Below are 24,708 nucleotides of genomic sequence, written 5' to 3' on the forward strand. Positions count from 1 at the left end.
TGAACTATAATCCAGACTGTAAACTAGACTAAAGTCGAGATTATAAATTATAATATAGCCTTAACTATATATTAGACTGTAGTCCGGACTATTGACTAGATTATAGACCAAACTATATCTTAGAATGGATTATAGATTACATTATATCCCAGACTATAGAGAGTATAGGTTAGCTTATAGACCAGACAATAAACTAGATTAAAGTCGAGATTATAAAGTAGAATATACTTTATATATATAGACTAGTCCAAACTATAAACTGTAGTCCAGGTTAGAGACTAGACTAGTTTGGACTATAGACTGCATGCAGGGACATTGTATAGTCAAGGCCATAGACTAAAATATAATTTATAAAATGTATAGAATAAAATCCATAGACTTTCCACTAATATAGACCATGGACTTAAGCCTAGAACACTTTATAAACTAGTCCATTGATTAGTTCATAGAAAAGTACATAGACTAGCAAAAACATTTTTTAAATTGATTTCAAAAAAAGTTAAAATTTCTCCCAAAAAATGGTGTAAAAGTTATAATTTAAATGCATGCAACAAAAATTAAGTGTAAACATTAAGACAAATAATAACAAAAACTACAAAACATATACATATATAAAAAAACACAAATCACAAAGACAAATAAATACCAACATATTAAACATCATGACAGTTACTTTTACAATGTTTTTACTACACAATACACTCTTCTAGTCACACGTACACACGCCGACATGCTCACATACTTAAGGACACATTTAAATGTAACGCAATGAGAGACAATTTGTTAAGCAAAACTCGCAACTTTGTTCATTTAAAATAGTATTTTTATTTGTATTTTACATGTACTCATGAATACTTACACAAACATATTTATAGAAGAGTGTGTGTGTATAAGTCCTGCATAAGTGTTAGTATTTAACTGTCATTTTATCCTATTGTCTTACTTTGTTGTCTTTTGTCATTGTTTTTCTTGTTGTTGTTGTTTTCACTACGAAATTGCTTTTAAAGATATTGGACGTAACGATACATAACAGAGTGGTAGTGGCACAATGGGGAGATATAAGAGGAAAGTTGTTGTTTGATAATTATGGATTCGATTCATTGTAAACAAGAAGTTATTATTCTAAATCATCCTTAAAGTATGCAGCATTTATATATAATTTTAGAACAAAACCAAATTGCCATTGCAAAAACTCTGTTTTTAAACCTTAGCCCATAGTGCATCATCTTTACAAAGTATTGTTTGTCTGTAAAAATGTTGTCGGTCCTATATGAATGAATGAATGAATAAGTGGTGGTAGTATAAACTTAAAAGGGTCGCTTGTCGAAGTACCCTCTATCGAAAGGATAAGAAATAAATATAACAAGATTCGTTGTAATAAATGTAAGTCACACGACAAATAAACAATTCCTCAAGACATTAACGGCGTCTTGACTTAGTTCTTTTTTTCTATTTTCATTTTACATTTATTTTGTTGTTTTTTAAGCCAGCCAAAGACGAAACAAGCCAATATTGTAAAATCTAAACGATGTTATAACTTAGTTAAGAAAACACGCAAAAAATGGGTAAAAGAAAACTGCAAAAAGGAAAAATAATAACAACAAATAAATAAGTGTGAAGAATTTAGGTCAATTGTGTATAAGGAGAAAAACATGACAATAATAGGAACAAACTACAACCACTATAACAATAACACTATAAAAGTAACCACAACAACTCTTTGGAATACTGACAAGAGGATTTAAACGAATAATAACAGCGAAAAACAAAACTAACTACTAACTAACTACTAACTAACTACTAACTAACTACTAACTAACTAACTAACTAACTAACTAACTAACTACACTAACTAACTAACTAACTAACTAACTAACTAACTAACTAACTAACTAACTAACTAACTAACTAACTAACTAACTACTAACTACTACTAACTAACTAACTAACTAACTAACTACTAACTAACTACTAACTAACTACTAACTAACTAACTAACTACTACTAAAACTAACTAACTAACTAACTACTAACTAACTAACTAACTAACTAACTAACTAACTAACTAACTAACTAACTAACTAACTAACTAACTAACTACTAACTAACTACTAACTAACTAACTAACTAACTAACTACTAACTAACTAACTAACTAACTAACTAACTACTAACTAACTAACTAACTAACTAACTAACTACTAAACTAACTAACTAACTAACTAACAACTAACTAACTACTAACTAACTAACTAACTACTAAACTAACTAACTAACTAACTAACTACTAACTAACTAACTACTAACTAACTAACTAACTAACTAACTAACTAACTAACTAACTAACTAATACCTAACTAACTAACTAACTAACTAACTAACTAACTAACTAACTAACTAACTAACTAACTAACTACTAACTAACTAACTACTAACTACTAACTAACTAACTAACTAACTAACTAACTAACTAACTAACTACTAACTAACTAACTAACTAACTAACTAACTACTAACTAACTAACTAACTAACTAACTAACTAACTAACTAACTAACTAACTAACTAACTAACTAACTAACTAACTACTACTAACTAACTAACTAACTAACTAACTAACTAACGAACTAACTAAACTAACTAACTAACTAACTAACTAAGCTAACTAACTAACTAACTAACTAACTAACTAACTAACTAACTAACTAACTAACTAACTAACTAACTAACTAACTAACTAACTAACTAACTAACTACTAACTAACTACTAACTAACTAACTAACTAACTACTAACTAACTAACTAACTACTAACTAACTAACTACTAACTAACTAACTAACTAACTAACTAACTAACTAACTAACTAACTAACTAACTAACTAACTACTAACTAACTAACTAACTAACTAACTAACTAACTAACTAACTAACTACTAACTAACTAACTACTACTACCTAAGTAACTAACTACTAACTAACTAACTAACTACTAAACTAACTACTAACTAACTACCTAACTAACTAACTACTAACTAAAACTAACTAACTAACTAACTACTAACTAACTAACTACTAACTAACTAACTACTACTAACTACAACTAACTAACTAACTACACTACTAACTAACTAACTAACTAACTAACTAACGAACTAACTAACTAACTAACTACTAAACTACTAACTAACTACTAACTAACTACTAACTACTAACTAACTAACTAACTAACTAACTAACTACTAAACTAACTAACTAACTAATAACTAACTAACTAACTAACTACTAACTAACTAACTAACAACTAACTAACTACTACTAACTAACTACTAACTAACTACTAACTACTAACTACTACTAACTAACTAACTAACTAACTAACCTAACTAACACTACTAACTCTAACTAACTACTAACTAACTAACTACTAACTAACTAAACTAACTAACTAACTAACTAACTAACTACTAACTAACTAACTATCTCTTACCTTCCCTAGCTGGCTTCTGGCTCCAATATCTTAACCCTTTTGGGCGCCAAGTTTATTTTAATCTATTTTACACATTCCGTTATAACGGACTTTTGCCTGACAACTAGTTTGGCGATTAGTTGCATATTTTGCTTTCGACGAATCCTATTTCGATTTCTAGTGTTATCTTCAATTGAGGCTTCTTTGGATGTGATTGCATATGTCAAATGTTTATATGTATATGTATAATCTCTCAATATGTAGAGTTTACATTGATGGCGACTTATAACTGAATAAATTACATTTTCGACTAAAACATTAGAGTAGTTCGACTTTTATCAATTAGTCTAGAGTTTTCATTGGCGTTACAGTATAGAATAAAAGAAATAGAATTTAGAAAATTGTAAATTTGTAATTCATTTGCATAAACTGTGACTAACTTTGGTAGCCATAAAACTTTTATTACCACCCTCGTATATGACAGTCTATCATTATTCCCTTTTACTAACGCCCATTACTCTTTAAGTTCCTACTAATTACCTCAAAAACGAAGCACATGATCATATCTTTTAAATTTATTACCATTTAGCTCCACTTCGTAGCACACTGTAAAATAAACCTTTAAAGAATAAATGTGAAAAAACATATATAACGTGTTAGAAATCACAAAAGAAAAATCTAAAAATTTTCCCTTTTCTTGTTCGAAATAAAATAGAACAAAAAGCAACAACAACAACAAAACAGCAAAACAACATTAGAAAACAAGCACAAAGAAATAAATAAAAAAATATTAATTCAACTAGTCAAAGCTGGTTAAAGAAAGAACATGTTTTTCTTTTTGCTAAATATTTTGTTCATATTTCTTTGGTTTAAGTTCTTTTTACATAAAATTTATTTATGCCTTACAGTTGTTGAATTGTTTGTTTTTTTTGCACTCCTTAAAGTATACTACAATTAAAATTCCTTTGCAGATTTTTTTGTATTTCTATGTGTTTGTAAGCTAGAAAAAGTAAAATGTTGTTTCCTTTTCTTTTACAAAACTTAATAAAGACGTTTTTGGTTTTTTTGAGTTTTGTTTTTCTTGAATTTTGTCCACAGTTTGTTAAAGCTTTTAGGTAATAAAGAAAACAGAGAGTTTTGTTTTTCATGAATTTTGTCCACAATTTGTTAAAGCTTTTAGGTAATAGAGAAAAACAGCCAGCGTTCAAGAATAAATTGCCATGTAACAAAAGTACCAGTACTAACTGGGTTATAAATCAAAAAAGGAATTATAATAAATTATATATTAACTGTTCCAAATTAAACAAAACCAAAGAACAAAGAGAAATAAAGAAATGTATTATATGAAGAAATCCATAGCGTAAGAAAATAAATGAAATTGTTTTCGTAAGTAATTGTTGAATTACAACTAATTACAATTGCTTTATGCTCTGAAAATTAGAACAATAAATATTAAATTATATATGTTATCTTAAAAATGTTCTTAATGGTACTTGGTGATGTACTTTATTTTAGATGTAGATAAAAGTATTTTATAGATACAATATAATTATTATTAAATATATGGTTGAAAATAAAAACTTTTTCTTAACAATTATTTATATACATTCTGATGTATGTTCTTATCAAAGAAGTATTAAGTGTTGTTGTTAAATTTTTGGACATTTATGTTTGAAAAATTATCTAAGGTTTAATTACTTTTCTCGTTTTATTCCAATTTTCTTCCAAAATTAACACAAACTGCAGGTTTTTTCTTTTGTTTTTCAATTGGTTGTTATGCCCTATACCATTATAGTGTATAGGGTATTATGAGTTTGTGCAGTAGTTCCAATTCTTTTGGCGTAAGACTGACAATATCAGTCCTACACCCATCTTAAAGTATACAAATCGTCTCAGAAGCTATGTCCGTCCTTCCGCCTGTCAGTCCGTCTGTCTGTCCCCCTGTATGTCCATGTAAACCTTGTGGGCATGCTACAGGTTGCAAATTTCAATCTAATTTGATGAAATTTATCACACACTCTTCTTTTGACCTCCAGGCTATTAAAAATGGTTAGAATCGGAGCATTACTTCGTCTAGGCCCCATACAACCATATGCCCCAAATAGGGCTTTTGAGCTCATAACTATGTTAAATGTTTTAGTATATCAACAAAAAATGGCAAAACTTAGTTTGATATAAGTCTAAACAATACATAATGATCGGGCGTCATTTGACCCTAGCCAACCCCATACATAGTTTTCTTCAGAAAACGGCTTTAAGGCCAAAATTCAATTACAATCACTAATATCACGATGAATTTCTGTATAAAGAAATCACTTTACCAATATTTATAAGGATAGGCTCATATTTACACTTGCCCACGTATAACCTCTCTTGCAGAAAATCACTTTTTTATCAAGAAATTGTTAAAATATTTCCCAATTAAGAAAATAAAAAACTTAAATAGTTCATTATTTAAAATAATTAAATTTTACGTACTACTCACTGGTGTAGGGTATCATATCACTATACATTCTCACTTGTTTTTATACTTAAAAGCAATTTTATTATTTAATGTTACTTAGCTGCGTATACGCAATATTTGATTTAATGTATGAATTAATTATTCATCATACGCTCCCAACATACGTTTTATTAATTTCTAATAGTGTAATGAGTATCGAGTGCTTTACATGAATACCTGCAGTGTTGACCTATTTCAAGGTGATCTTTTTCAAACTGTGGGTGAGCTTATGTGACGACTCACCACCGCCCCATTGTGTATCTTACACGCAAGTGACTATTTACGTATATGGAATAAACGGTCCAGTATACATGCACTTTGCTTAAGTAATTAATTAAGCTATCTAATATCTGACCATTGCTGTACCGTTGCTTAACTTCCGAGATGCAAAAACATCATTTCCGTCCGTCCGTCGGCAACAGTATCTAGAAACGTAAGAGTAGATCGAAGTACGAATTCATCAAATTAGCCGAGATTGTTGTTCTTACTCACAGAGAACACACAGTGATCAATCTGGTATGAACAGAGTTTGCTCTGAACATACCTGGATAAGGAAGGAAATGTATAAGATTCAATGGTATCACTTGTATAAGATACCTTTCATCCATCACCATTCAACGCTGCACACTTCTCATTCATCCGACACATTCATAAGAGAACAATATACGACAAATTCACTCTTACATTCATCCTGTATCACATACATTTAACACCAACTCATTTCCAATGCTTAGTCCCACAGTCACTCCTCTGTAGGGCATCTGCTGACTTTCGGCAAACAGCACCGAACTTATCCAAAAATACAGATTTCACCATGCATCATTCTTTTAACCGCCACTTACTTTTCCCGTAAATTTGGGTTTAAACCACAGCCACTACGTGAATCCCGAAGGAACCTCAACGAACTGACCAGCCAGGACAAGTCCTGCGGTTCTCAAGTTCGACCTCATATCAAATCATTCCAAGAAAAGTCCGAGGAGTGAATGACATCACCAGTTTATAGTCCCGGCAGACTAGAGGTACTGGTAGTTCATCTATACCTCGCGATTGTAATACACCAAGATTGGGTGTTCATCAAGGAAACATGCCCAGGGAGGAACCAATTGTAAATATATATTTACCTTCAAACTACTGTAACGGGAAGTTTTATTAAATTTAAAATTATTTATTTTCTTAATCTTTGAACTCAGCTTTAGCTTAGATCACAGCTTCGTGTGAACATTCTAGAGGCAAAAAATATACTCTTTCGGCTGTGCCGTACCTTTTATACCTTCACCATTATGTGTTAAAAAAAGTACCAGTTGAAGAACGAAAAAGTACTAAAAATTCTTCCTACAGATTTCCAATCACTCAAGACTTTGAATGTTTGATTTTAAGTTTTTAGGTGTAAAATTATAGAAAATACAAAAAGTACCTTTTGAATATTGAAATGTACCAAAATTACCCCTTTAATGTGTTTTCATTTACTCCGGGATCTTCATGCTTAATTTCATCTTTTAGGTTCAATATTTTTAAAAACTCAATAAGTTCTAGTTAAAGAACGAAAAGGTACCAAAAAGTAGTCCTTGGCACCAGAGTTACAAATAATTATTTTTTTAAATATTTAAAAAATGTTTCCTTAATTTTCCTTCCTTATATTTCCTTCATTAAAACTGTATTTTTATAATCTTAATTTAAATTACTTCCTTTGGCTTATGAATAATAATTTTTAAAACTATCTTTTTCAATTTTCATTAAATATTAAATTTCATAAGTATTTAATAACCTTTAAAAACGAAATAATAAAAATATGAAAAAACGAAAATAAACTATAAAGATTTCGTGTTGAAAAAAGTAGGTTATATTTGTTCATATTCATGAGTTTGTTTTTTATGTGTTTCACGTTTGTTTCTTGTTTTTTTTTTGCCTGTTCACGAACTTGTTGTTGCTATTTTTCGTTTTTTTTTTTTGGTGCAATACTCTTTCCCTGTCAGAATCAGGGTGGGTTTTATATTTTTTGTTTGTTAATTATTTTAAGTTGAAATATTTTTGTTGCTATTGTGTGTTTTACTTTTTTTATAGCATTACATACATACATATAATATTGTTTTCATATGAGTTTGGTTTTTTTGTATATAGTTATTGCGTTTTTTAAAGGAAATACGAAAAATACACGCAATTTTTAAAATACTTAAATTTAATGAAAGGAAGGAAGGAATGACCAAATGTACATATATAGCAGATAGAATAACATAGTAGGTAGCTAGGAATGAAATAGTTGGCCAAGAACGACTATGGGAAGTGCTATATTAAGAAAAGGTACAAAAGTTGATTACAGAAATACATATAATGTAATAAACAAGTTAAATTGGACCTTATATGAGAGCTATGACCAATTATGGGGCCTTATATCGAAGCTATGACCAATTGTAAACCGATGCATATCTACAAATGTACGTTGGTATGCAACCTTTTTTCCATATAAGTGATCCCCGGCTGGAAAAAAGTCTACTTATTACTTTTATTAGTTTCTAAGAGTACTGAAGAATTCGGAAAAAAAATTTTACGTCTGAAACTTTTTAAGCTTTTTCAAGGTTGACATCTTATTAGTTAGTTAGTAAGTTAGTTAGCTAGATTGCTAGTTAGTTAGTTACAAGGAATTTTATCATATAATGTTAATTAGCTGCGCATACGCAATATTTGAATTAATGTATGAATTAATTATTCATCATACGCTCCCAACATACATTTGTTTTAACTTCTAAAAGTGAAATTATGTTGTACTTTATTTTCGAATTTTTAAATAAAAAAACCAACCCCAAGAAAATATCAGAGAACAACATCAAGTATACCATTTTGATAGTCGTGAACTAAATTTTAAATATTTTTAAAATTTTTGATTTATTTTTAATTTTTTTGAGCAGAAATAAAAGTTATTTTTTACTTTATTTTTTCGAGCAGAAATAAAAGTTATTTTTTGAGCAGAAAAAAGTTTTCGCTTTAGAATCGTTTATTTTCTAACAAACAAAAAATAACTTTTATAACTGCTCGAAAAATAATTTGTATTCTGTCCAAAAAAATATACGTAAAAAAATAACTTTTACTTTAGATCGAAAAAATAAAAGGCTGACTTTAGCCATTTGTAAATACATATTTAGTTTAGTTAGTTAGTTAGTTAGTTAGTTAGTTAGTTAGTTAGTTAGTTAGTTAGTTAGTTAGTTAGTAGTTCGTAGTTAGTTAGTTAGTTCGTTAGTTAGTTAGTTAGTTAGTTAGTTAGTTAGTTAGTTAGTAGTAGTTTAGTTAGTAGTAGTTAGTAGTTAGTTAGTTAGTAGTTAGTTAGTTAGTTAGTAGTTAGTTAGTTAGTTAGTTAGTTAGTTAGTAGTTAGTTAGTTAGTTAGTTAGTTAGTAGTTAGTTAGTAGTTAGTTTAGTTAGTAGGTAGTTAGTGTTAGTTAGTTAGTTAGTTAGTTAGTAGTTAGTTAGTTAGTAGTTAGTTAGTTAGTTAGTTAGTTAGTTAGTTAGTTAGTTAGTTAGTTAGTTAGTTAGTTAGTTAGTGAGTTAGTTAGTTAGTTAGTAGTTAGTTAGTTAGTTAGTTAGTTAGTTAGTTAGTTAGTTAGTTAGTAGTTAGTTAGTTAGTTAGTTAGTTAGTAGTTAGTTAGTTAGTTAGTTAGTTAGTAGTTAGTTAGTTAGTTAGTTAGTTAGTTAGTTAGTTAGTTAGTTAGTTAGTTAGTTAGTTAGTTAGTTAGTTAGTTAGTTAGTTAGTTAGTTAGTTAGTTAGTTAGTTAGTTAGTTAGTTAGTTAGTAGTTAGTTAGTTAGTAGTTAGTTAGTTAGTTAGTTAGTTAGTTAGTTCGTTAGTTAGTTAGTTAGTTAGTTAGTTAGTTAGTTAGTTAGTAGTTAGTTAGTTAGTAGTTAGTTAGTTAGTAGTTAGTTAGTTAGTTAGTAGTTAGTTAGTAGTTAGTTAGTTAGTTAGTTAGTTAGTTAGTTAGTTAGTTAGTTAGTTAGTTAGTTAGTTAGTTAGGTTAGTTAGTTAGTTAGTTAGTTAGTAGTTAGTTAGTTAGTTAGTTAGTTAGTTAGTTAGTTAGTTAGTTAGTTAGTTAGTTAGTTAGTTAGTTAGTTAGTTAGTTAGTTAGTTAGTTAGTTAGTTAGTTAGTTAGTTAGTTAGTTAGTTAGTTAGTTAGTTAGTTAGTTAGTAGTTAGTTAGTTAGTTAGTTAGTTAGTTAGTTAGTTAGTTAGTTAGTTAGTTAGTAGTTAGTTAGTTAGTTAGTTAGTTAGTTAGTTAGTTAGTTAGTTAGTTAGTTAGTTAGTTAGTTAGTTAGTTAGTTAGTTAGTTAGTTAGTTAGTTAGTTAGTTAGTTAGTAGTTAGTTAGTTAGTTAGTTAGTAGTTAGTTAGTTAGTTAGTTAGTTAGTTAGTTAGTTAGTTAGTTAGTTAGTTAGTTAGTTAGTTAGTTAGTTAGTTAGTTAGTTAGTTAGTTAGTTAGTTAGTAGTTAGTTAGTTAGTTAGTTAGTTAGTTAGTTAGTTAGTTAGTTATGTTAGTTAGTAGTTAGTTAGTTAGTTAGTTAGTTAGTTAGTTAGTTAGTTAGTTAGTTAGTTAGTTAGTTAGTTAGTTAGTTAGTTAGTTAGTTAGTTAGTTAGTTAGTTAGTTAGTTAGTTAGTTAGTTAGTTAGTTAGTTAGTTAGTTAGTTAGTAGTTAGTTAGTTAGTTAGTTAGTTAGTTAGTAGTAGTAGTTAGTTAGTTAGTTAGTTAGTTAGTTAGTAGTTAGTAGTTAGTTAGTTAGTTAGTTAGTTAGTTAGTTAGTTAGTTAGTTAGTTAGTTAGTTAGTAGTAGTTAGTTAGTTAGTTAGTTAGTTAGTTAGTTAGTTAGTTAGTTAGTTAGTTAGTTAGTTAGTTAGTTAGTTAGTTAGTTAGTTAGTTAGTTAGTTAGTTAGTTAGTAGTTAGTTAGTTAGTTAGTTAGTTAGTTAGTTAGTTAGTTAGTTAGTTAGTTAGTTAGTTAGTTAGTTAGTTAGTTTAGTTAGTTAGTAGTTAGTTAGTTAGTTAGTTAGTTAGTTAGTTAGTAGTTAGTTAGTTAGTTAGTTAGTTAGTTAGTTAGTTAGTTAGTTAGTTAGTTAGTTAGTTAGTTAGTAGTTAGTTAGTTAGTTAGTTAGTTAGTTAGTTAGTTAGTTAGTTAGTTAGTTAGTTAGTTAGTTAGTAGTTAGTTAGTTAGTTAGTTAGTTAGTTAGTTAGTTAGTAGTTAGTTAGTTAGTTAGTTAGTTAGTTAGTTAGTTAGTTAGTTAGTTAGTTAGTTAGTTAGTTAGTTAGTTAGTTAGTTAGTAGTTAGTTAGTTAGTTAGTTAGTAGTTAGTTAGTTAGTTAGTTAGTTAGTTAGTTAGTTAGTTAGTTAGTAGTTAGTTAGTTAGTTAGTTAGTTAGTAGTTAGTTAGTTAGTTAGTTAGTTAGTTAGTTAGTTAGTTAGTTAGTTAGTTAGTTAGTTAGTTAGTTAGTTAGTTAGTTAGTTAGTTAGTTAGTTAGTTAGTTAGTTAGTTAGTTAGTTAGTTAGTTAGTAGTAGTTAGTAGTAGTTAGTTAGTTAGTTAGTTAGTTAGTTAGTTAGTTAGTTAGTTAGTTAGTTAGTTAGTTAGTTAGTTAGTTAGTTAGTAGTTAGTTAGTTAGTTAGTTAGTTAGTTAGTTAGTTAGTTAGTTAGTTAGTTAGTAGTAGTTAGTTAGTTAGTTAGTAGTTAGTAGTTAGTTAGTTGTCGTCGAACCCCTTCGTTTTATACCTATGAATTGATTTAAAGAAATTAATTTCGTTTGCTTTTTTTTTTGGTTACCACTGACACGTGATATTTAATTTTCCTTAAAGTCAAATAAAAAGTGTTAATAAACAAGAAATTGCTATTTTAATACACAAACATACATACATACGTACATATATATGTATGGTGTTTTAAAATAAAATTAAATAAAAGTATAATATACATACATACATATACATATGTATGTATTAAATATGTAAAAATACCACATAATAATGCTTGTGTGTTCTTTTTATATTTTTTCACAGATTATAATGATGAAAAACATGAAATGTGAAATAACCAACAAAAAACTACAAAACCAACAAAGGCCATACAGTGATTCCTTGGATTTAATATAAAGCGAATGAAGGTAAGGAATAATATAATACAAACAAACACATATTTGCCTACCCATACATATGTATTAAAGGGCTCCTTGCCCAGCTAGCATTTTCTTTCAAAAAAGGATCTTCCGCGATTGGAGGTGGCGACTAAATTAATCTTCCACGATATCGTATTCCAATTACGAAAGTTCAACGCAACGGGAGTAACTGTGTCACAGCCGCGACTCTTCTCTATGAATCGTCTACGATGTGTTAAAAAGAGTCTTGACTCAATCGTCTTAATGAATCTTCTACGATGCGATAAACAGAATCTTTACACAATCGTCTTAATGAATCTTCTACGATGCGATAAACAGAATCTTTACAAAATCGTCTTAATGAATCTTCTACGATGCGATAAAAAGAATTATAGAAGAGTCTTGGAACGATCGTAAAGAAGATTTTAATTGATCCTAAAATGCCTAAAAATATGCTAAAAATAAAAAGTATTGATATTCGTTTTATACTGTTTATTGCATTGGCATTTTTTGTCAACTTTAAATAAAAAAAATAAAATTAAATATAAATTTGAATTCAATTATGAAAATAAATACATACATATGAATAATGGAAATAATTATGCATTAGAAAAATTATTAAAAAATAAAGTTATTTTTCAGCCAAATCGTCAATTTTCTTGGCTTCATCAATCTTTTTGGTTCGGTCACTCTTTCTGAGACGGTCACCAGCATGAACAAAATGTTGTTGTAATACCTTATTTATACCTGCATCATCAGCTTTCGGAAATTTTGAATGGCAGACACCTTTAAAAAGAAAATAATTAGAATTCAGTAAAATCATGTTATAAAAAATACTTACTTGTTATAATTTTCGTTATATTGAATTCCTGAATACTGGGCTTACTGTTCGTTCCACGCCAACTCAATTTTGCAGCCACATCATCGCTCAGCATTTTTTTAATTGCATTCCTGACAAACGAGTTGGAGCTGTCGCCACCCACTTTACCAATAACGTATTTCTGTAAAAATTTTGATATGAATATATGTATATATGTATGTTTATATTAAAAAATATGTATATAGACGGATAATTATATACATACCAATTGAGCTACAATATCCACGTTCTCTTCTATTTGTTTATGTAATTCTTCCAACTGTTTTACAGTTTTTATGGGTAAAGGTGGCACTAAATTGGTTTTAATTTCCTCAGAATAAATTAATTTTAACTGACGCACTTCATTTCTTACGGTTATCACTTCCTCTGTTAGTCTGCCGATTTGCTGTTTTAGCGTGCGCACTTCTCCTAAAATCTCCGTCAACATATTTTGTTTACTATCTGAAAGAATTAATGTAATATAAAGTATAATGAATGAAATTATGACATTTATAATGTTCTTATACCTGTCTGATTATCTGGCGGTTTGTTTTGTATTTGTTGCAATTCACTTCTTCTATATATTCAACTGGAAAATTATCGCAAACGGATGATGTTTCAGTGAAATCCGATTCAACCAATTTTTCGAAAGAACTGACTTTCATTGGGACATCATCGCAATCAGATGTTTCCCTGCCTTTAACTTGTTTTTTGGATGATCCATCCCACTTCATTATAAGCAGACTCCATCATTTTTTTTGCTTCTCGTTTGCTTTTTAATCTTATTGCTTTATTTGATAGCATTATAAATTATTTTATATTATAAATTTAATTTTTGATTTCTAATAAAACACTTTTTAGTTAATACACTTAGTATTTATAAGAAACTTTATTAAAAATTAAATTTTTAATTTAATAAACTTCAAAAACCACTTTTTATTCTTACTTGTCTCGACACTGATTATAAACTGAGTTGAAAAGAAGACAAAATAATTTGTTTTTGCTAAACGTTTATACGTATAACGGTAAAATTCGCCCAACTATCTCCAGAATCCGTAATCGGCGATTGTTGCGTAATATAAATAAACCGGTTTGACAATAATATATGCATCATTTGGAAGAGTAAAATATGATCGTTGACTAACAACAATCCTCCGATGATCGCTAAAATACATAAGCGACGATTAATTCGTTCAACAATCGCCAAAATTACTCGCAAAAGCATCTTTTGGTACATTAAAATATATATTTTTTTAAATAACCGTCAGGACGATTATAAAACGAGTCACAAAATGAAACAATCGTCTGGAAGATTGAAAAAAGATTCACAAAATGAGGACAATCGTGTGGACGATTAAAAAAATAGTCGCAAAATCATCGCGCTCGCCAATGAATCATGTAAATGCTAGCTGGGTTGAGAACTGGTGAATTTCACCAGACTAGAAATATTTTTGGTCTACAACTTTTATACCTTTTGGCCCTAGTTTGATAGCTGCTCTTAGATGCTAATGGATAGTACTGTTAGCAGGATTCTTAGTCATCTTATTTAGTGTGAATAATAATGAAAATATAAATGTCTTTTAGACTTTTCCTTCATGACCTACATTTTCTCTATTAGTCGTCAGTCTTTTCTCCAGCTTAAGAAGGGAGTAATTGTCAAGTAGTGACGCAAGTAGCTGTTATTTTGATGAGGATCCAATATTATCGTTTATATTGTTTTATTTGTTTAAAATAATCCTCATTTTGATCCTACTATTAAGTGTGTGAGGTGATATGTAGATGATCTATTCAGTGACGACATACATGGATTAGGACGGATATTGTTCATTTTCAATACCAAACAACTTGATTTAATTGAGAATATTTTTTGAAAATTTTAAGTCCATCAAAATCTTTCCATTCGTAGCCTTTCATGAAGTCAACAGTCGGACGGACGTAGGTGACAAGATCGTTTTTGAATCCAATATGGTTTCATAATATATATATATATATATATATATATGCGTATTTAACAATTTATAATGTTTGAAGAATATTCCAAGAAATTATATTTTTACCGCTAAAACTAAACTATTAAAAATTCCAAACACATAAAATAAAGTATACTTATAGGCTTTTTATTAGATAATTATTTTAATTAGTTTAAAAATTTGTTGTTTGTACAACCTGTTAGTCAAAACTTAATTGAAATTTGTTGTAGAATTCACAGCGATGAATTAAGAAATTTAGTAGACTTTCTTTTAAAGAAAGCAGACAGAATTTTAATTTGTAAGACGAAACAGAACCCTTTGAGAATTGTAATAAAATAAATTAGTCTACATACATATATTTCCCTTTAGAAACAGTGTTAAAATAACCATAAGATGAATTTCCTTCAAGAAAAAATTATTTATCATTTAAAGAAATCATAAAAACAAACTGAAATGAAATAAACGAAACTTAATATATGAAATGAGGCCGAGAAAAACAGCAATAACAATAACAACTGAAGAAAAAAGTAAAATAATCTTGAGAATAAAATATAAAGAAAAAAATCTAATCTTTTTGGTAAATCTTGGTATAAGTGAACATGTGCATGAGTATAAATTATAAATAAACGAAAATACATACATACATATGTAGGTATATGTGTATATAATATGGTTTCTTTTCCGAGTAAAAGTGTGAGTTAGTTAAGCTTATAAATACAAATAAATAAAGAGTGAACAAATATAAACTAAAAGGACTAAGAAAAAAACACAAACAAATAAACCTACAACAATAATATAAAGATTAAAATATATTCTCCTACAAAATCCACAAAAAGGAGGGTCACAAAAAACACACACACACATGCACATAACAATTCTAAGCTTAAAGTAAACAATGTACTCTTAACAAATACTCTTCATACTTGTAAAATGAAACAGTTAGTTAACTGGAAACCTTTACAAATATACGAGGGCCTGTAAGGACAAAACAAAAAATCAAGTGGAGTTTGTTCTTTTATAGTTTTTTTTTTTGATTTATCCTAGAGATTTCTTAATAAAACTCCAACATGTTGTACAGATTGTGTTGTTAAACATAGCGTGTTATTAATTCATATTAAAAACACAAAAACAACAACTATATTACCATTCGTATTGTTATTATTTTATATTAAAACGCAGTTAAAATTTGACATGGAAAACTCATTACATATTTTTAATATATTCATTGTTGTTGTGTTTCTTTTCTTTTATATTTTAGCTTAATTTGGTATTTAAATCAGATGCAGCCACCACATTTATTATACATTTAAACAACAAATACTATAAAATCGTACATATATATAGCAAAATAAATAACTTTAAAATTTTAACCAATTTTTACTGAGGTTTTTTTTTAAACAATGAAATCAAAAACCACTTAAAAACCTCTAACAGTTTTTATACCTTTATCTTCGTGAGAAGGGTATATATAAGTTAGTCATGCCGTTTGTAATTTCTACAATATTATTTACCAATCATTTAAATTTTATATAGGTATTTCCAAGTCCTTATAGATAGCGATGTCTATTTAGCCATGTCCGTTTGTCCCTCGGTCTATCTGTGTATATGAATGACGATGAGCTTTACGTGAACACCTGTCATATTGGCCTGATTTCACGGTGGTCTTTTTCACCCACAAGGTGAGGTTTTGTGATGATTTACTAACGCCCTTTTGTGTTCCTTACACGCGGGTGGCAACTTTTTTACATGGTTCTGCGGGTCCATGTACAAGCGCTTTGCTCAAGTACTCTAGCTATCTAAACTATGACTATTGGTGCCCCGTTGCTTAACTTCCGAGATGTAAGACCATCACGCAGATTTGATAGCCTCTGTTGAGTCGGCAGCTGCACCTAGAGACATATTCGGTAGTCCGAAACACGAATCCATTAACCATTTATTTAAACCAGCACACTTCTCATTCATCCGACACACTCATAGAGAACATCATTCGACACACTTATTCTAGGTATACCTACGGGCGGATGAGATCCGTATTAAGGGGTATACGGATCATCCTGCATCATATACTTAACTTAACACCAACTCTTTCCAGTTCCACAGTCACTCCTCTATGGGGTATCAGACAACAGCACCGAACTTATCCCGAATTATAGATTTCACCGTGCAGTACTTTAACCGATAACGCGATCAAAACTCAACTAACTAACCAGCCAGGTTAAAGTCCTGCGGGTAACTGGCCTGCCGTAGTATCACCGAGGAGTGAATTGACATCAACAGTTTATAGTCCCGGCAGACTAGAGGTACTGGTAGCACCTCTTTACCCTGGAATTACAATACACCAAGATGGGGTCTATCATTAAGAAAACATGCCACGGGGGGGTGCCTGTGTGTATGTTGAAATAAGTTTTCCGAAGACCCCAGATATCTGCTAGATAAAATTCTTCAATAATTCCATTAGAAATGCTTTTGAGAAGATCATTACTAAGAATCATTAAGATCGAACCTAGAAACATGAAATTAAGCATGTAGATTCCGGTATAAGTGAGAATCTATACAAGAGGACTTTTTGGTACTTTTTCGTTCTTCAAAAGGTACTTTTTGAATATTCTATAATAATGAACCTAGAAACATAAAATTAAGCTTGAAGAGCACGTAGTAAGTGAGAACCTATAAAAGGGGACTGCTTTTGGTACTTTTTCGTTCTTCGAAAGGTACTTTTTGAATTTTCTATAATATTGAACCTAGAAACATGAAATTGCATGTAGAGCCCCAAGTAAATAAGAACTTATAAAAGTGGACATTTAGGTACTTTTTCGTTCTTCAAAAGGTACAATTTGAATTTTCTATAATATTGAACCTAGAAACATAAATAAGAACTTATAAAAGGGGACTTTTTTAAACTTTTCGTTTTTCAAAAGGTACTTTTTGAATTTTTCTACAATATTGAACCTAGAAACATGAAATGAAATTAAGCATGTATAGCACGAAGTAAGAACCTGTAAAAGGCGCCTTTTGGCAGTTTTTCCTTCTTCAAAAGGTACTTTTTCAATTTTTCTATAATATTGAACCTAACAACATTAAATCAAGGATTTAGAGAGCGAGAACATAAAAAGAGGACTTTTTGGTATTTTTTCCTACTTCAAAGGTACTTTTGAAGAAGGAAATAATATTGAACCTAATAAAAATATGTAGAACAGGATTTTTGGTACTTTTTTGTTCTATGACTGGTACTTTTTGGCTTTTATGCACACATGCCGCACCCTAATTGAATGAATAATTCTGGTACTTTTTCTTCGCCATATAAGATCCGAACAAATAGATTTTCCATACGAAATATTTTTTTGGTACTTTTTGTTATTGAACTAGTACTTTCTGAACCTTATATAATATAGAAAAGATTTGAGAGTACTTTTCTGGTACTATTTCGTCATTTAAAAAGTACTTTTTTGATTTTGTGAATAACTGAGGAGCTTAGAAACCAAAAATCGTATGATGGAATCAAATTTTATAAAACAAAACTTTTTGGTACATTTTTCTTTAAACTAGAACTTTTCGAATTATATAGAATGAACATGAGAAACAAAATTATTAAAAGGGAGTACTGTTGGTATTTTTAAAACTCTATAATGAAGGTCATATAAGATTCGGCACAGCCGAATATAAAACTTTGTACTTGTTTGTATTTAGATTTTGTATTAGTGTGGCTGACCACCTAGTAACCATTTGGTTAACGGTTTTAAAATCTCTGTTGCTGTAAAAACATGCAAACACACACTCTCATTAAAACATTTGTTTATGTATTGTAAAGGGAAAATTTTAAAAATAATTAAATAATAATATTTGAATTATTTAAATTTAAAATAAAATTACTTATATCAACTAAAAAGTGACTCCGTTTTTCTTATTTCCCCTTTTTTTGTCCAGCAAAGTTTCAATTCATTTACTAATACCCTCATGTAATTTTTCACAATATTTTGTAATATTTATTTGTTCATTTTTTATACAAAACTTTATTCACAATATTGTATTTGTCTTATGAACACACAATATTATACATTTTAATAAATAAAATAAATTATTTAAAAACCTGCAATAAATTATGAAAAGGATATAAAGTTTTCAATTTTTTTTCTCATACAAAACATAATTTATGATTAATGGCCAAGTTCAAATGTATATAATTTATTATAAACATTTTTGTTGATGTTGTTGTTTCTTTTATTGTTTACTTTCATATGTTGTAAGTGTCATATTTATAACAAATATTTACACAAGTGTGTGTGCATACATGTGTGTAAACAAAATTATTGTAAACCTTATAATTTTTTATAGATATTTTGATTTTTTACACACAACATAAACAAAAAGTTTTATTTATTCCAGAAAAAAAAAAAAAAAACATTTTTGTGCATGACTGACCAGGACTAAAAATGAAATGCTGCTGTTTAACAAAAGCTTTCAAAATTTATTCATAAATTCTTACACTAATTTATTCAATAAGAAAATTCTTAACAATTTATTATGTAGGTCAATTTTTAACATTTTCCAATACAATTACGTTTAAACCAAATCAAAATTTCAAATATCGTTTAATATTTTGTACCTTATCTATTTTATTGCTATTTTAACCCTTATTGTAATAGAAGGCTATAATTTAAATAGCAATAGTATGTTATAACTACAACAAAAAAAAAAAAAAATAAGTTAAATTTAAACAAAACTTTTCGTCTGTTTGCCTGCTGATATTTGCATATGAAGCAAAAAAATCAAATTGTACATAATTTTGTTTATAATTGACAGTTCTTAAATTTGTTTTCTCGACAGTTTAATTCAAATTTCATGCCAAACGTCAACACAAATATGTCACAAACACATTTCTTTCGGTTTTTTCTCATGTACAAATTTGGTAACGAATATTTGTATTCATATTTGTATTTGTATTTGTTTTTGCTAATGCAATACGATGGGCCCAAGAAAAGCTTTTAAACTATTTTTAAATTCTTCCATACCATTGGACTTGATTATAGACCAAAGATGAGACTAGAAACTAGCCTATAGGCTCGACTACATGCTAGACAACAGACGCGACTACATTCTAGACCATAGGACTAGACCCATAATAGACTAGAATATAGGACTAGACTAATAGACTAGACTATAGACTAGACTATAGACTAGACCTATAGACTAGACTATAGACTAGACTACAGACTAGACTATAGACTAGACTATAGACTAGACTATAGACTAGAGATAGACTAGACTATAGACTAGACTATAGACTAGACTATAGACTAGACTATAGACTAGACTATAGACTAGACTATAGACTAGACTATAGACTAGACTATAGACTAGACTATAGACTAGACTATAGACTAGACTATAGACTAGACTATAGACTAGACTATAGACTGGACTATAGACTAGACTATAGACTAGACTATAGACTAGACTAGACTAGACTATAGACTAGACTATAGACTAGACTATAGACTAGACTATAGACTAGACTATAGACTAGACTATAGACTAGACTATAGACTAGACTATAGACTAGACTATAGACTAGACTATAGACTAGACTATAGACTAGACTATAGACTAGACTATAGACTAGACTAGACTAGACTATAGACTAGACTATAGACTAGACTATAGACTAGACTATAGACTAGACTATAGACTAGACTATAGACTAGACTATAGACTAGACTATAGACTAGACTATAGACTAGACTATAGACTAGACTATAGACTAGACTATAGACTAGACTATAGACTAGACTATAGACTAGACTATAGACTAGACTATAGACTAGACTATAGACTAGACTATAGACTAGACTATAGACTAGACTATAGACTAGACTATAGACTAGACTATAGACTAGACTATAGACTAGACTATAGACTAGACTATAGACTAGACTATAGACTAGACTATAGACTAGACTATAGACTAGACTATAGACTAGACTATAGACTAGACTATAGACTAGACTATAGACTAGACTATAGACTAGACTATAGACTAGACTAGACTATAGACTAGACTATAGACTAGACTATAGACTAGACTATAGATAGACTATAGACTAGACTATAGACTAGACTATAGACTAGACTACAGACTAGACTATAGACTAGACTACGGACTATACTATATACTAGTCTATAGACTAGACTATAGACTAGACTATAGACTAGACTATAGACTAGACTATACTAGACTATAGACTAGACTATAGACTAGACTATAGACTAGACTATAGACTAGACTAGATAGACTAGGACTATAGACTAGACTATAGACTAGGACTATAGACTCGACTATTAAGAGCTCGGGATCTAGACTAGACTATAGACTAGACTATAGACCTAGACTATAGACTAGACTCTAGACTAGACTATAGACTAGACTATAGACTAGACTATAGATAGACTATAGACTAGACTATAGACTAGACTATAGACTAGACTTAGACTAGACTATAGACTAGACATATAGACTCGACTATAGACTAGACTATAGACTAGACTATAGACTCGACTATAGACTAGGACTATAGACTAGACTATAGACTAGACTATAGACTAGACTATAGACTAGACTATAGACTAGACTATAGACTAGACTATAGACTAGACTATAGACTAGACTATAGACTAGACTATAGACTAGAGATAGACTAGACTATAGACTAGACTATAGACTAGACTATAGACTAGACTATAGACTAGACTATAGACTAGACTATAGACTAGACTATAGACTAGACTATAGACTAGACTATAGACTAGACTATAGACTAGACTATAGACTAGACTATAGACTAGACTATAGACTAGACTATAGACTAGACTATAGACTAGACTATAGACTAGACTATAGACTAGACTATAGACTAGACTATAGACTAGACTATAGACTAGACTATAGACTAGATAGACTAGACTACGGACTAGACTATAGACTAGTCTATAGACTAGACTATAGACTAGACTATAGACTAGTCTATAGACTAGACTAGACTATAGACTAGACTATAGACTAGACTATAGACTAGACTATAGGCTAGACTATAGACTAGACTATAGACTAGACTATAGACTAGACTATAGACTAGACTATAGACTAGACTATAGACTAGACTATAGACTAGACTATAGACTAGACTATAGACTAGACTATAGACTAGACTATAGACTAGACTATAGACTAGACTATAGACTAGACTATAGACTAGACTAGACTATAGACTAGACTATAGACTAGACTATAGACTAGACTATAGACTAGACTATAGACTAGACTATAGACTAGACTATAGACTAGACTATAGACTAGACTATAGACTAGACTATAGACTAGACTATAGACTAGACTATAGACTAGACTATAGACTAGACTATAGACTAGACTATAGACTAGACTATAGACTAGACTATAGACTACACTATAGACTAGACTATAGACTAGACTATAGACTAGACTATAGACTAGACTATAGACTAGACTATAGACTAGACTATAGACTAGACTATAGACTAGACTATAGACTAGACTATAGACTAGACTATAGACTAGACTATAGACTAGACTATAGACTAGACTACGACTATAGACTAGACTATAAGACTACGAATAGACTAGACTATAGACTAGACTAAGACTAGACTAAGACTAGACTATAGACTAGACTATAGACTAGACTATAGACTAGACTATAGACTAGACATAGACTAACTATAGACTAGACTATAGACTAGACTATAGACTTAGACTATAGACTAGCTATAGGACTAGACTATAGACTAGGACTATAGACTAGACTATAGACTAGACTATAGACTAGACTACTTAGACTAGACTATAGACTAGACTATAGACTAGACTATAGACTAGATAACGACTAGACTATGATAGATATGACTAGACTATAGACTAGACTATAGATTAGACTATAGACTAGACTGCACGTTTTTGTTCCACTGTTGATGTAATATATGTTAACATTCAATATATAAGAAAAACTAAACCATGTGAATATTTGCATACGTGAATATTTGCCATACCAAGTATATAAAATATTTTACATGTATATACAATGTTTATTATACATATATGAGAGTGTGTCTGTTTTAAATATAAAAACATTACTTGGTCTGCCAAAAGGCATAAAACAAAAAAAAAAAAAAACTATTATTAAGTTTGCTACTTGTTTTTTTTTTGTATCAAGAATTTTTAATCGATTTACATGTAAATTGAGTACAAAATACCGACTAAATAAATAAAAATAAAGTTACATGAACAACAAAAATATTTGGTGTATGAATTTTTGTTTCTTCTTGAATGCTAAAGTGCTCAGATTACTCTTCCCTGCTGAATTTTTTCCATTAACGCTGGTATAGAATAACATGTAAAGCGTTAGGGGTATTTTGCAAATGTTATAATAAAAGTTAATATTTTGTTATTTTTTGTCTGAAACCAAAGTATATTGGCTTCAGTTGCTGTTGCGCCCATCACTGCCGTAGACATATTGACAGCATTTACACATACTCTCTTGTACTGTGTAAACCAAGCACATTTAAGCTTGTTTAATTTTATATACATATTTCTTAACAAAATATTGGTAAAAAAAATGTTTTGTTAAATTTATTTATTTATGCATATGTTGTTGTTGTTTTTGTTAAAAATTGTGTCAAATTTGATTGATGGCTTTCTGGTGTTTGGGGTTTTGTTTTATGTTAGTTGTTATTTGTTGTTGTTGTTTGATATTTTTTCTGTACTTTTAAATAACAATAATAAGTAATAAAATATACAATAATAACAAAAAACGTGTTTGGTTTTTTCGCTGCATGTGAGAAAACTGTAAAGACTTTTAAAAGGCAACAAATGTGAAGGGGTTTTAAGGCCTTTAAAGGAAAATAATTTCTAAAGTTCAAAGGTTAAACGATTTAAATGATCTATAAATTAAAAAAAAACTGTAAACCTTTTTGGTTTAATTTGCAAACTTATTTTTTATATTTTTTTCTTTTCCTTAGCTGCTTATTCATTCCTTCTTAGTCTTTCACTCAAGTAGCTTCTTCAATCATTTACTTCTAGCTTTTATTAGCATCTTAAACAATAATTAATTTCAAATTTTCTGTAAGAGAAATTTCTTTTGAAATCTAATCCATATGTTTACTTTTCTTATATTTTCAATTACTTCTATTGTTAATAAAAGCAGCTTTTTCTACAATAACCGATTAAATCTTTCTAACCTAAACATGTATAGTAAAATCCCCTTACACTAATACTCATACAAATTAAAACAATTTTTCTTCTTTGATGAAATTATTTCCGTTGAAATTTTGTATTTTTTTTACTGCTATCCAACATATTTGCTAGCTATTCAATTTATTCGACAACAATCGCGTGCCTTGTAATTTTGCTGCGTGTTTCTGACCATTTTAACGCATTCAATCAAATTGGGTTTTTATTTCAGGGAGTTCTTCTGAGAGGGGTAAAGTTAAAAAAAAACACCATACTTAGATAAAAAATATTGCTTTAAAACATACCCCTGCAATTCTAAAGGTTTATAAGTTCATAGTCTAGTCTATAGTCTAGTCTATGGTCTAGTCTATATCAGTATGGTCCTAGTCCTATAGTCTAGTCTATGTCAGTCTATAGTCTAGTCTATAGTCTAGTCTATGGTCTAGGTCTATAGTCTAGTCTATGGTCTAGTCTATAGTCTAGTCTATGGTCTAGTCTATAGTCTAGTCTATAGTCTAGTCTATAGTCTAGTCTATAGTCTAGTC

General features: G+C 29.3%; 1 protein-coding gene across 1 annotated transcript; it reads right to left on the bottom strand.

Annotated features, from left to right (window-relative positions):
• Positions 1–12,706: 12,706 nt before the first annotated feature.
• On the bottom strand, positions 12,707–13,717 carry LOC119599989. Its single transcript, XM_037949971.1, has 4 exons — positions 13,462–13,717; positions 13,161–13,396; positions 12,917–13,076; positions 12,707–12,861 (listed from the first exon to the last, which is right to left on the bottom strand). The coding sequence occupies exons 2-4, from the start codon at positions 13,380–13,382 to the stop codon at positions 12,707–12,709; spliced, it is 537 nt and encodes a 178-aa protein (XP_037805899.1). The 5' UTR covers positions 13,383–13,396; positions 13,462–13,717.
• Positions 13,718–24,708: the final 10,991 nt, after the last annotated feature.

The sequence above is a fragment of the Lucilia sericata genome, unplaced genomic scaffold (genome assembly GCF_015586225.1).
Source record: "Lucilia sericata isolate MDLA Ls3-8-SP2 unplaced genomic scaffold, ASM1558622v1 Contig000099F_arrow, whole genome shotgun sequence".
NCBI classification, from domain to species: Eukaryota; Metazoa; Arthropoda; class Insecta; order Diptera; family Calliphoridae; genus Lucilia; species Lucilia sericata.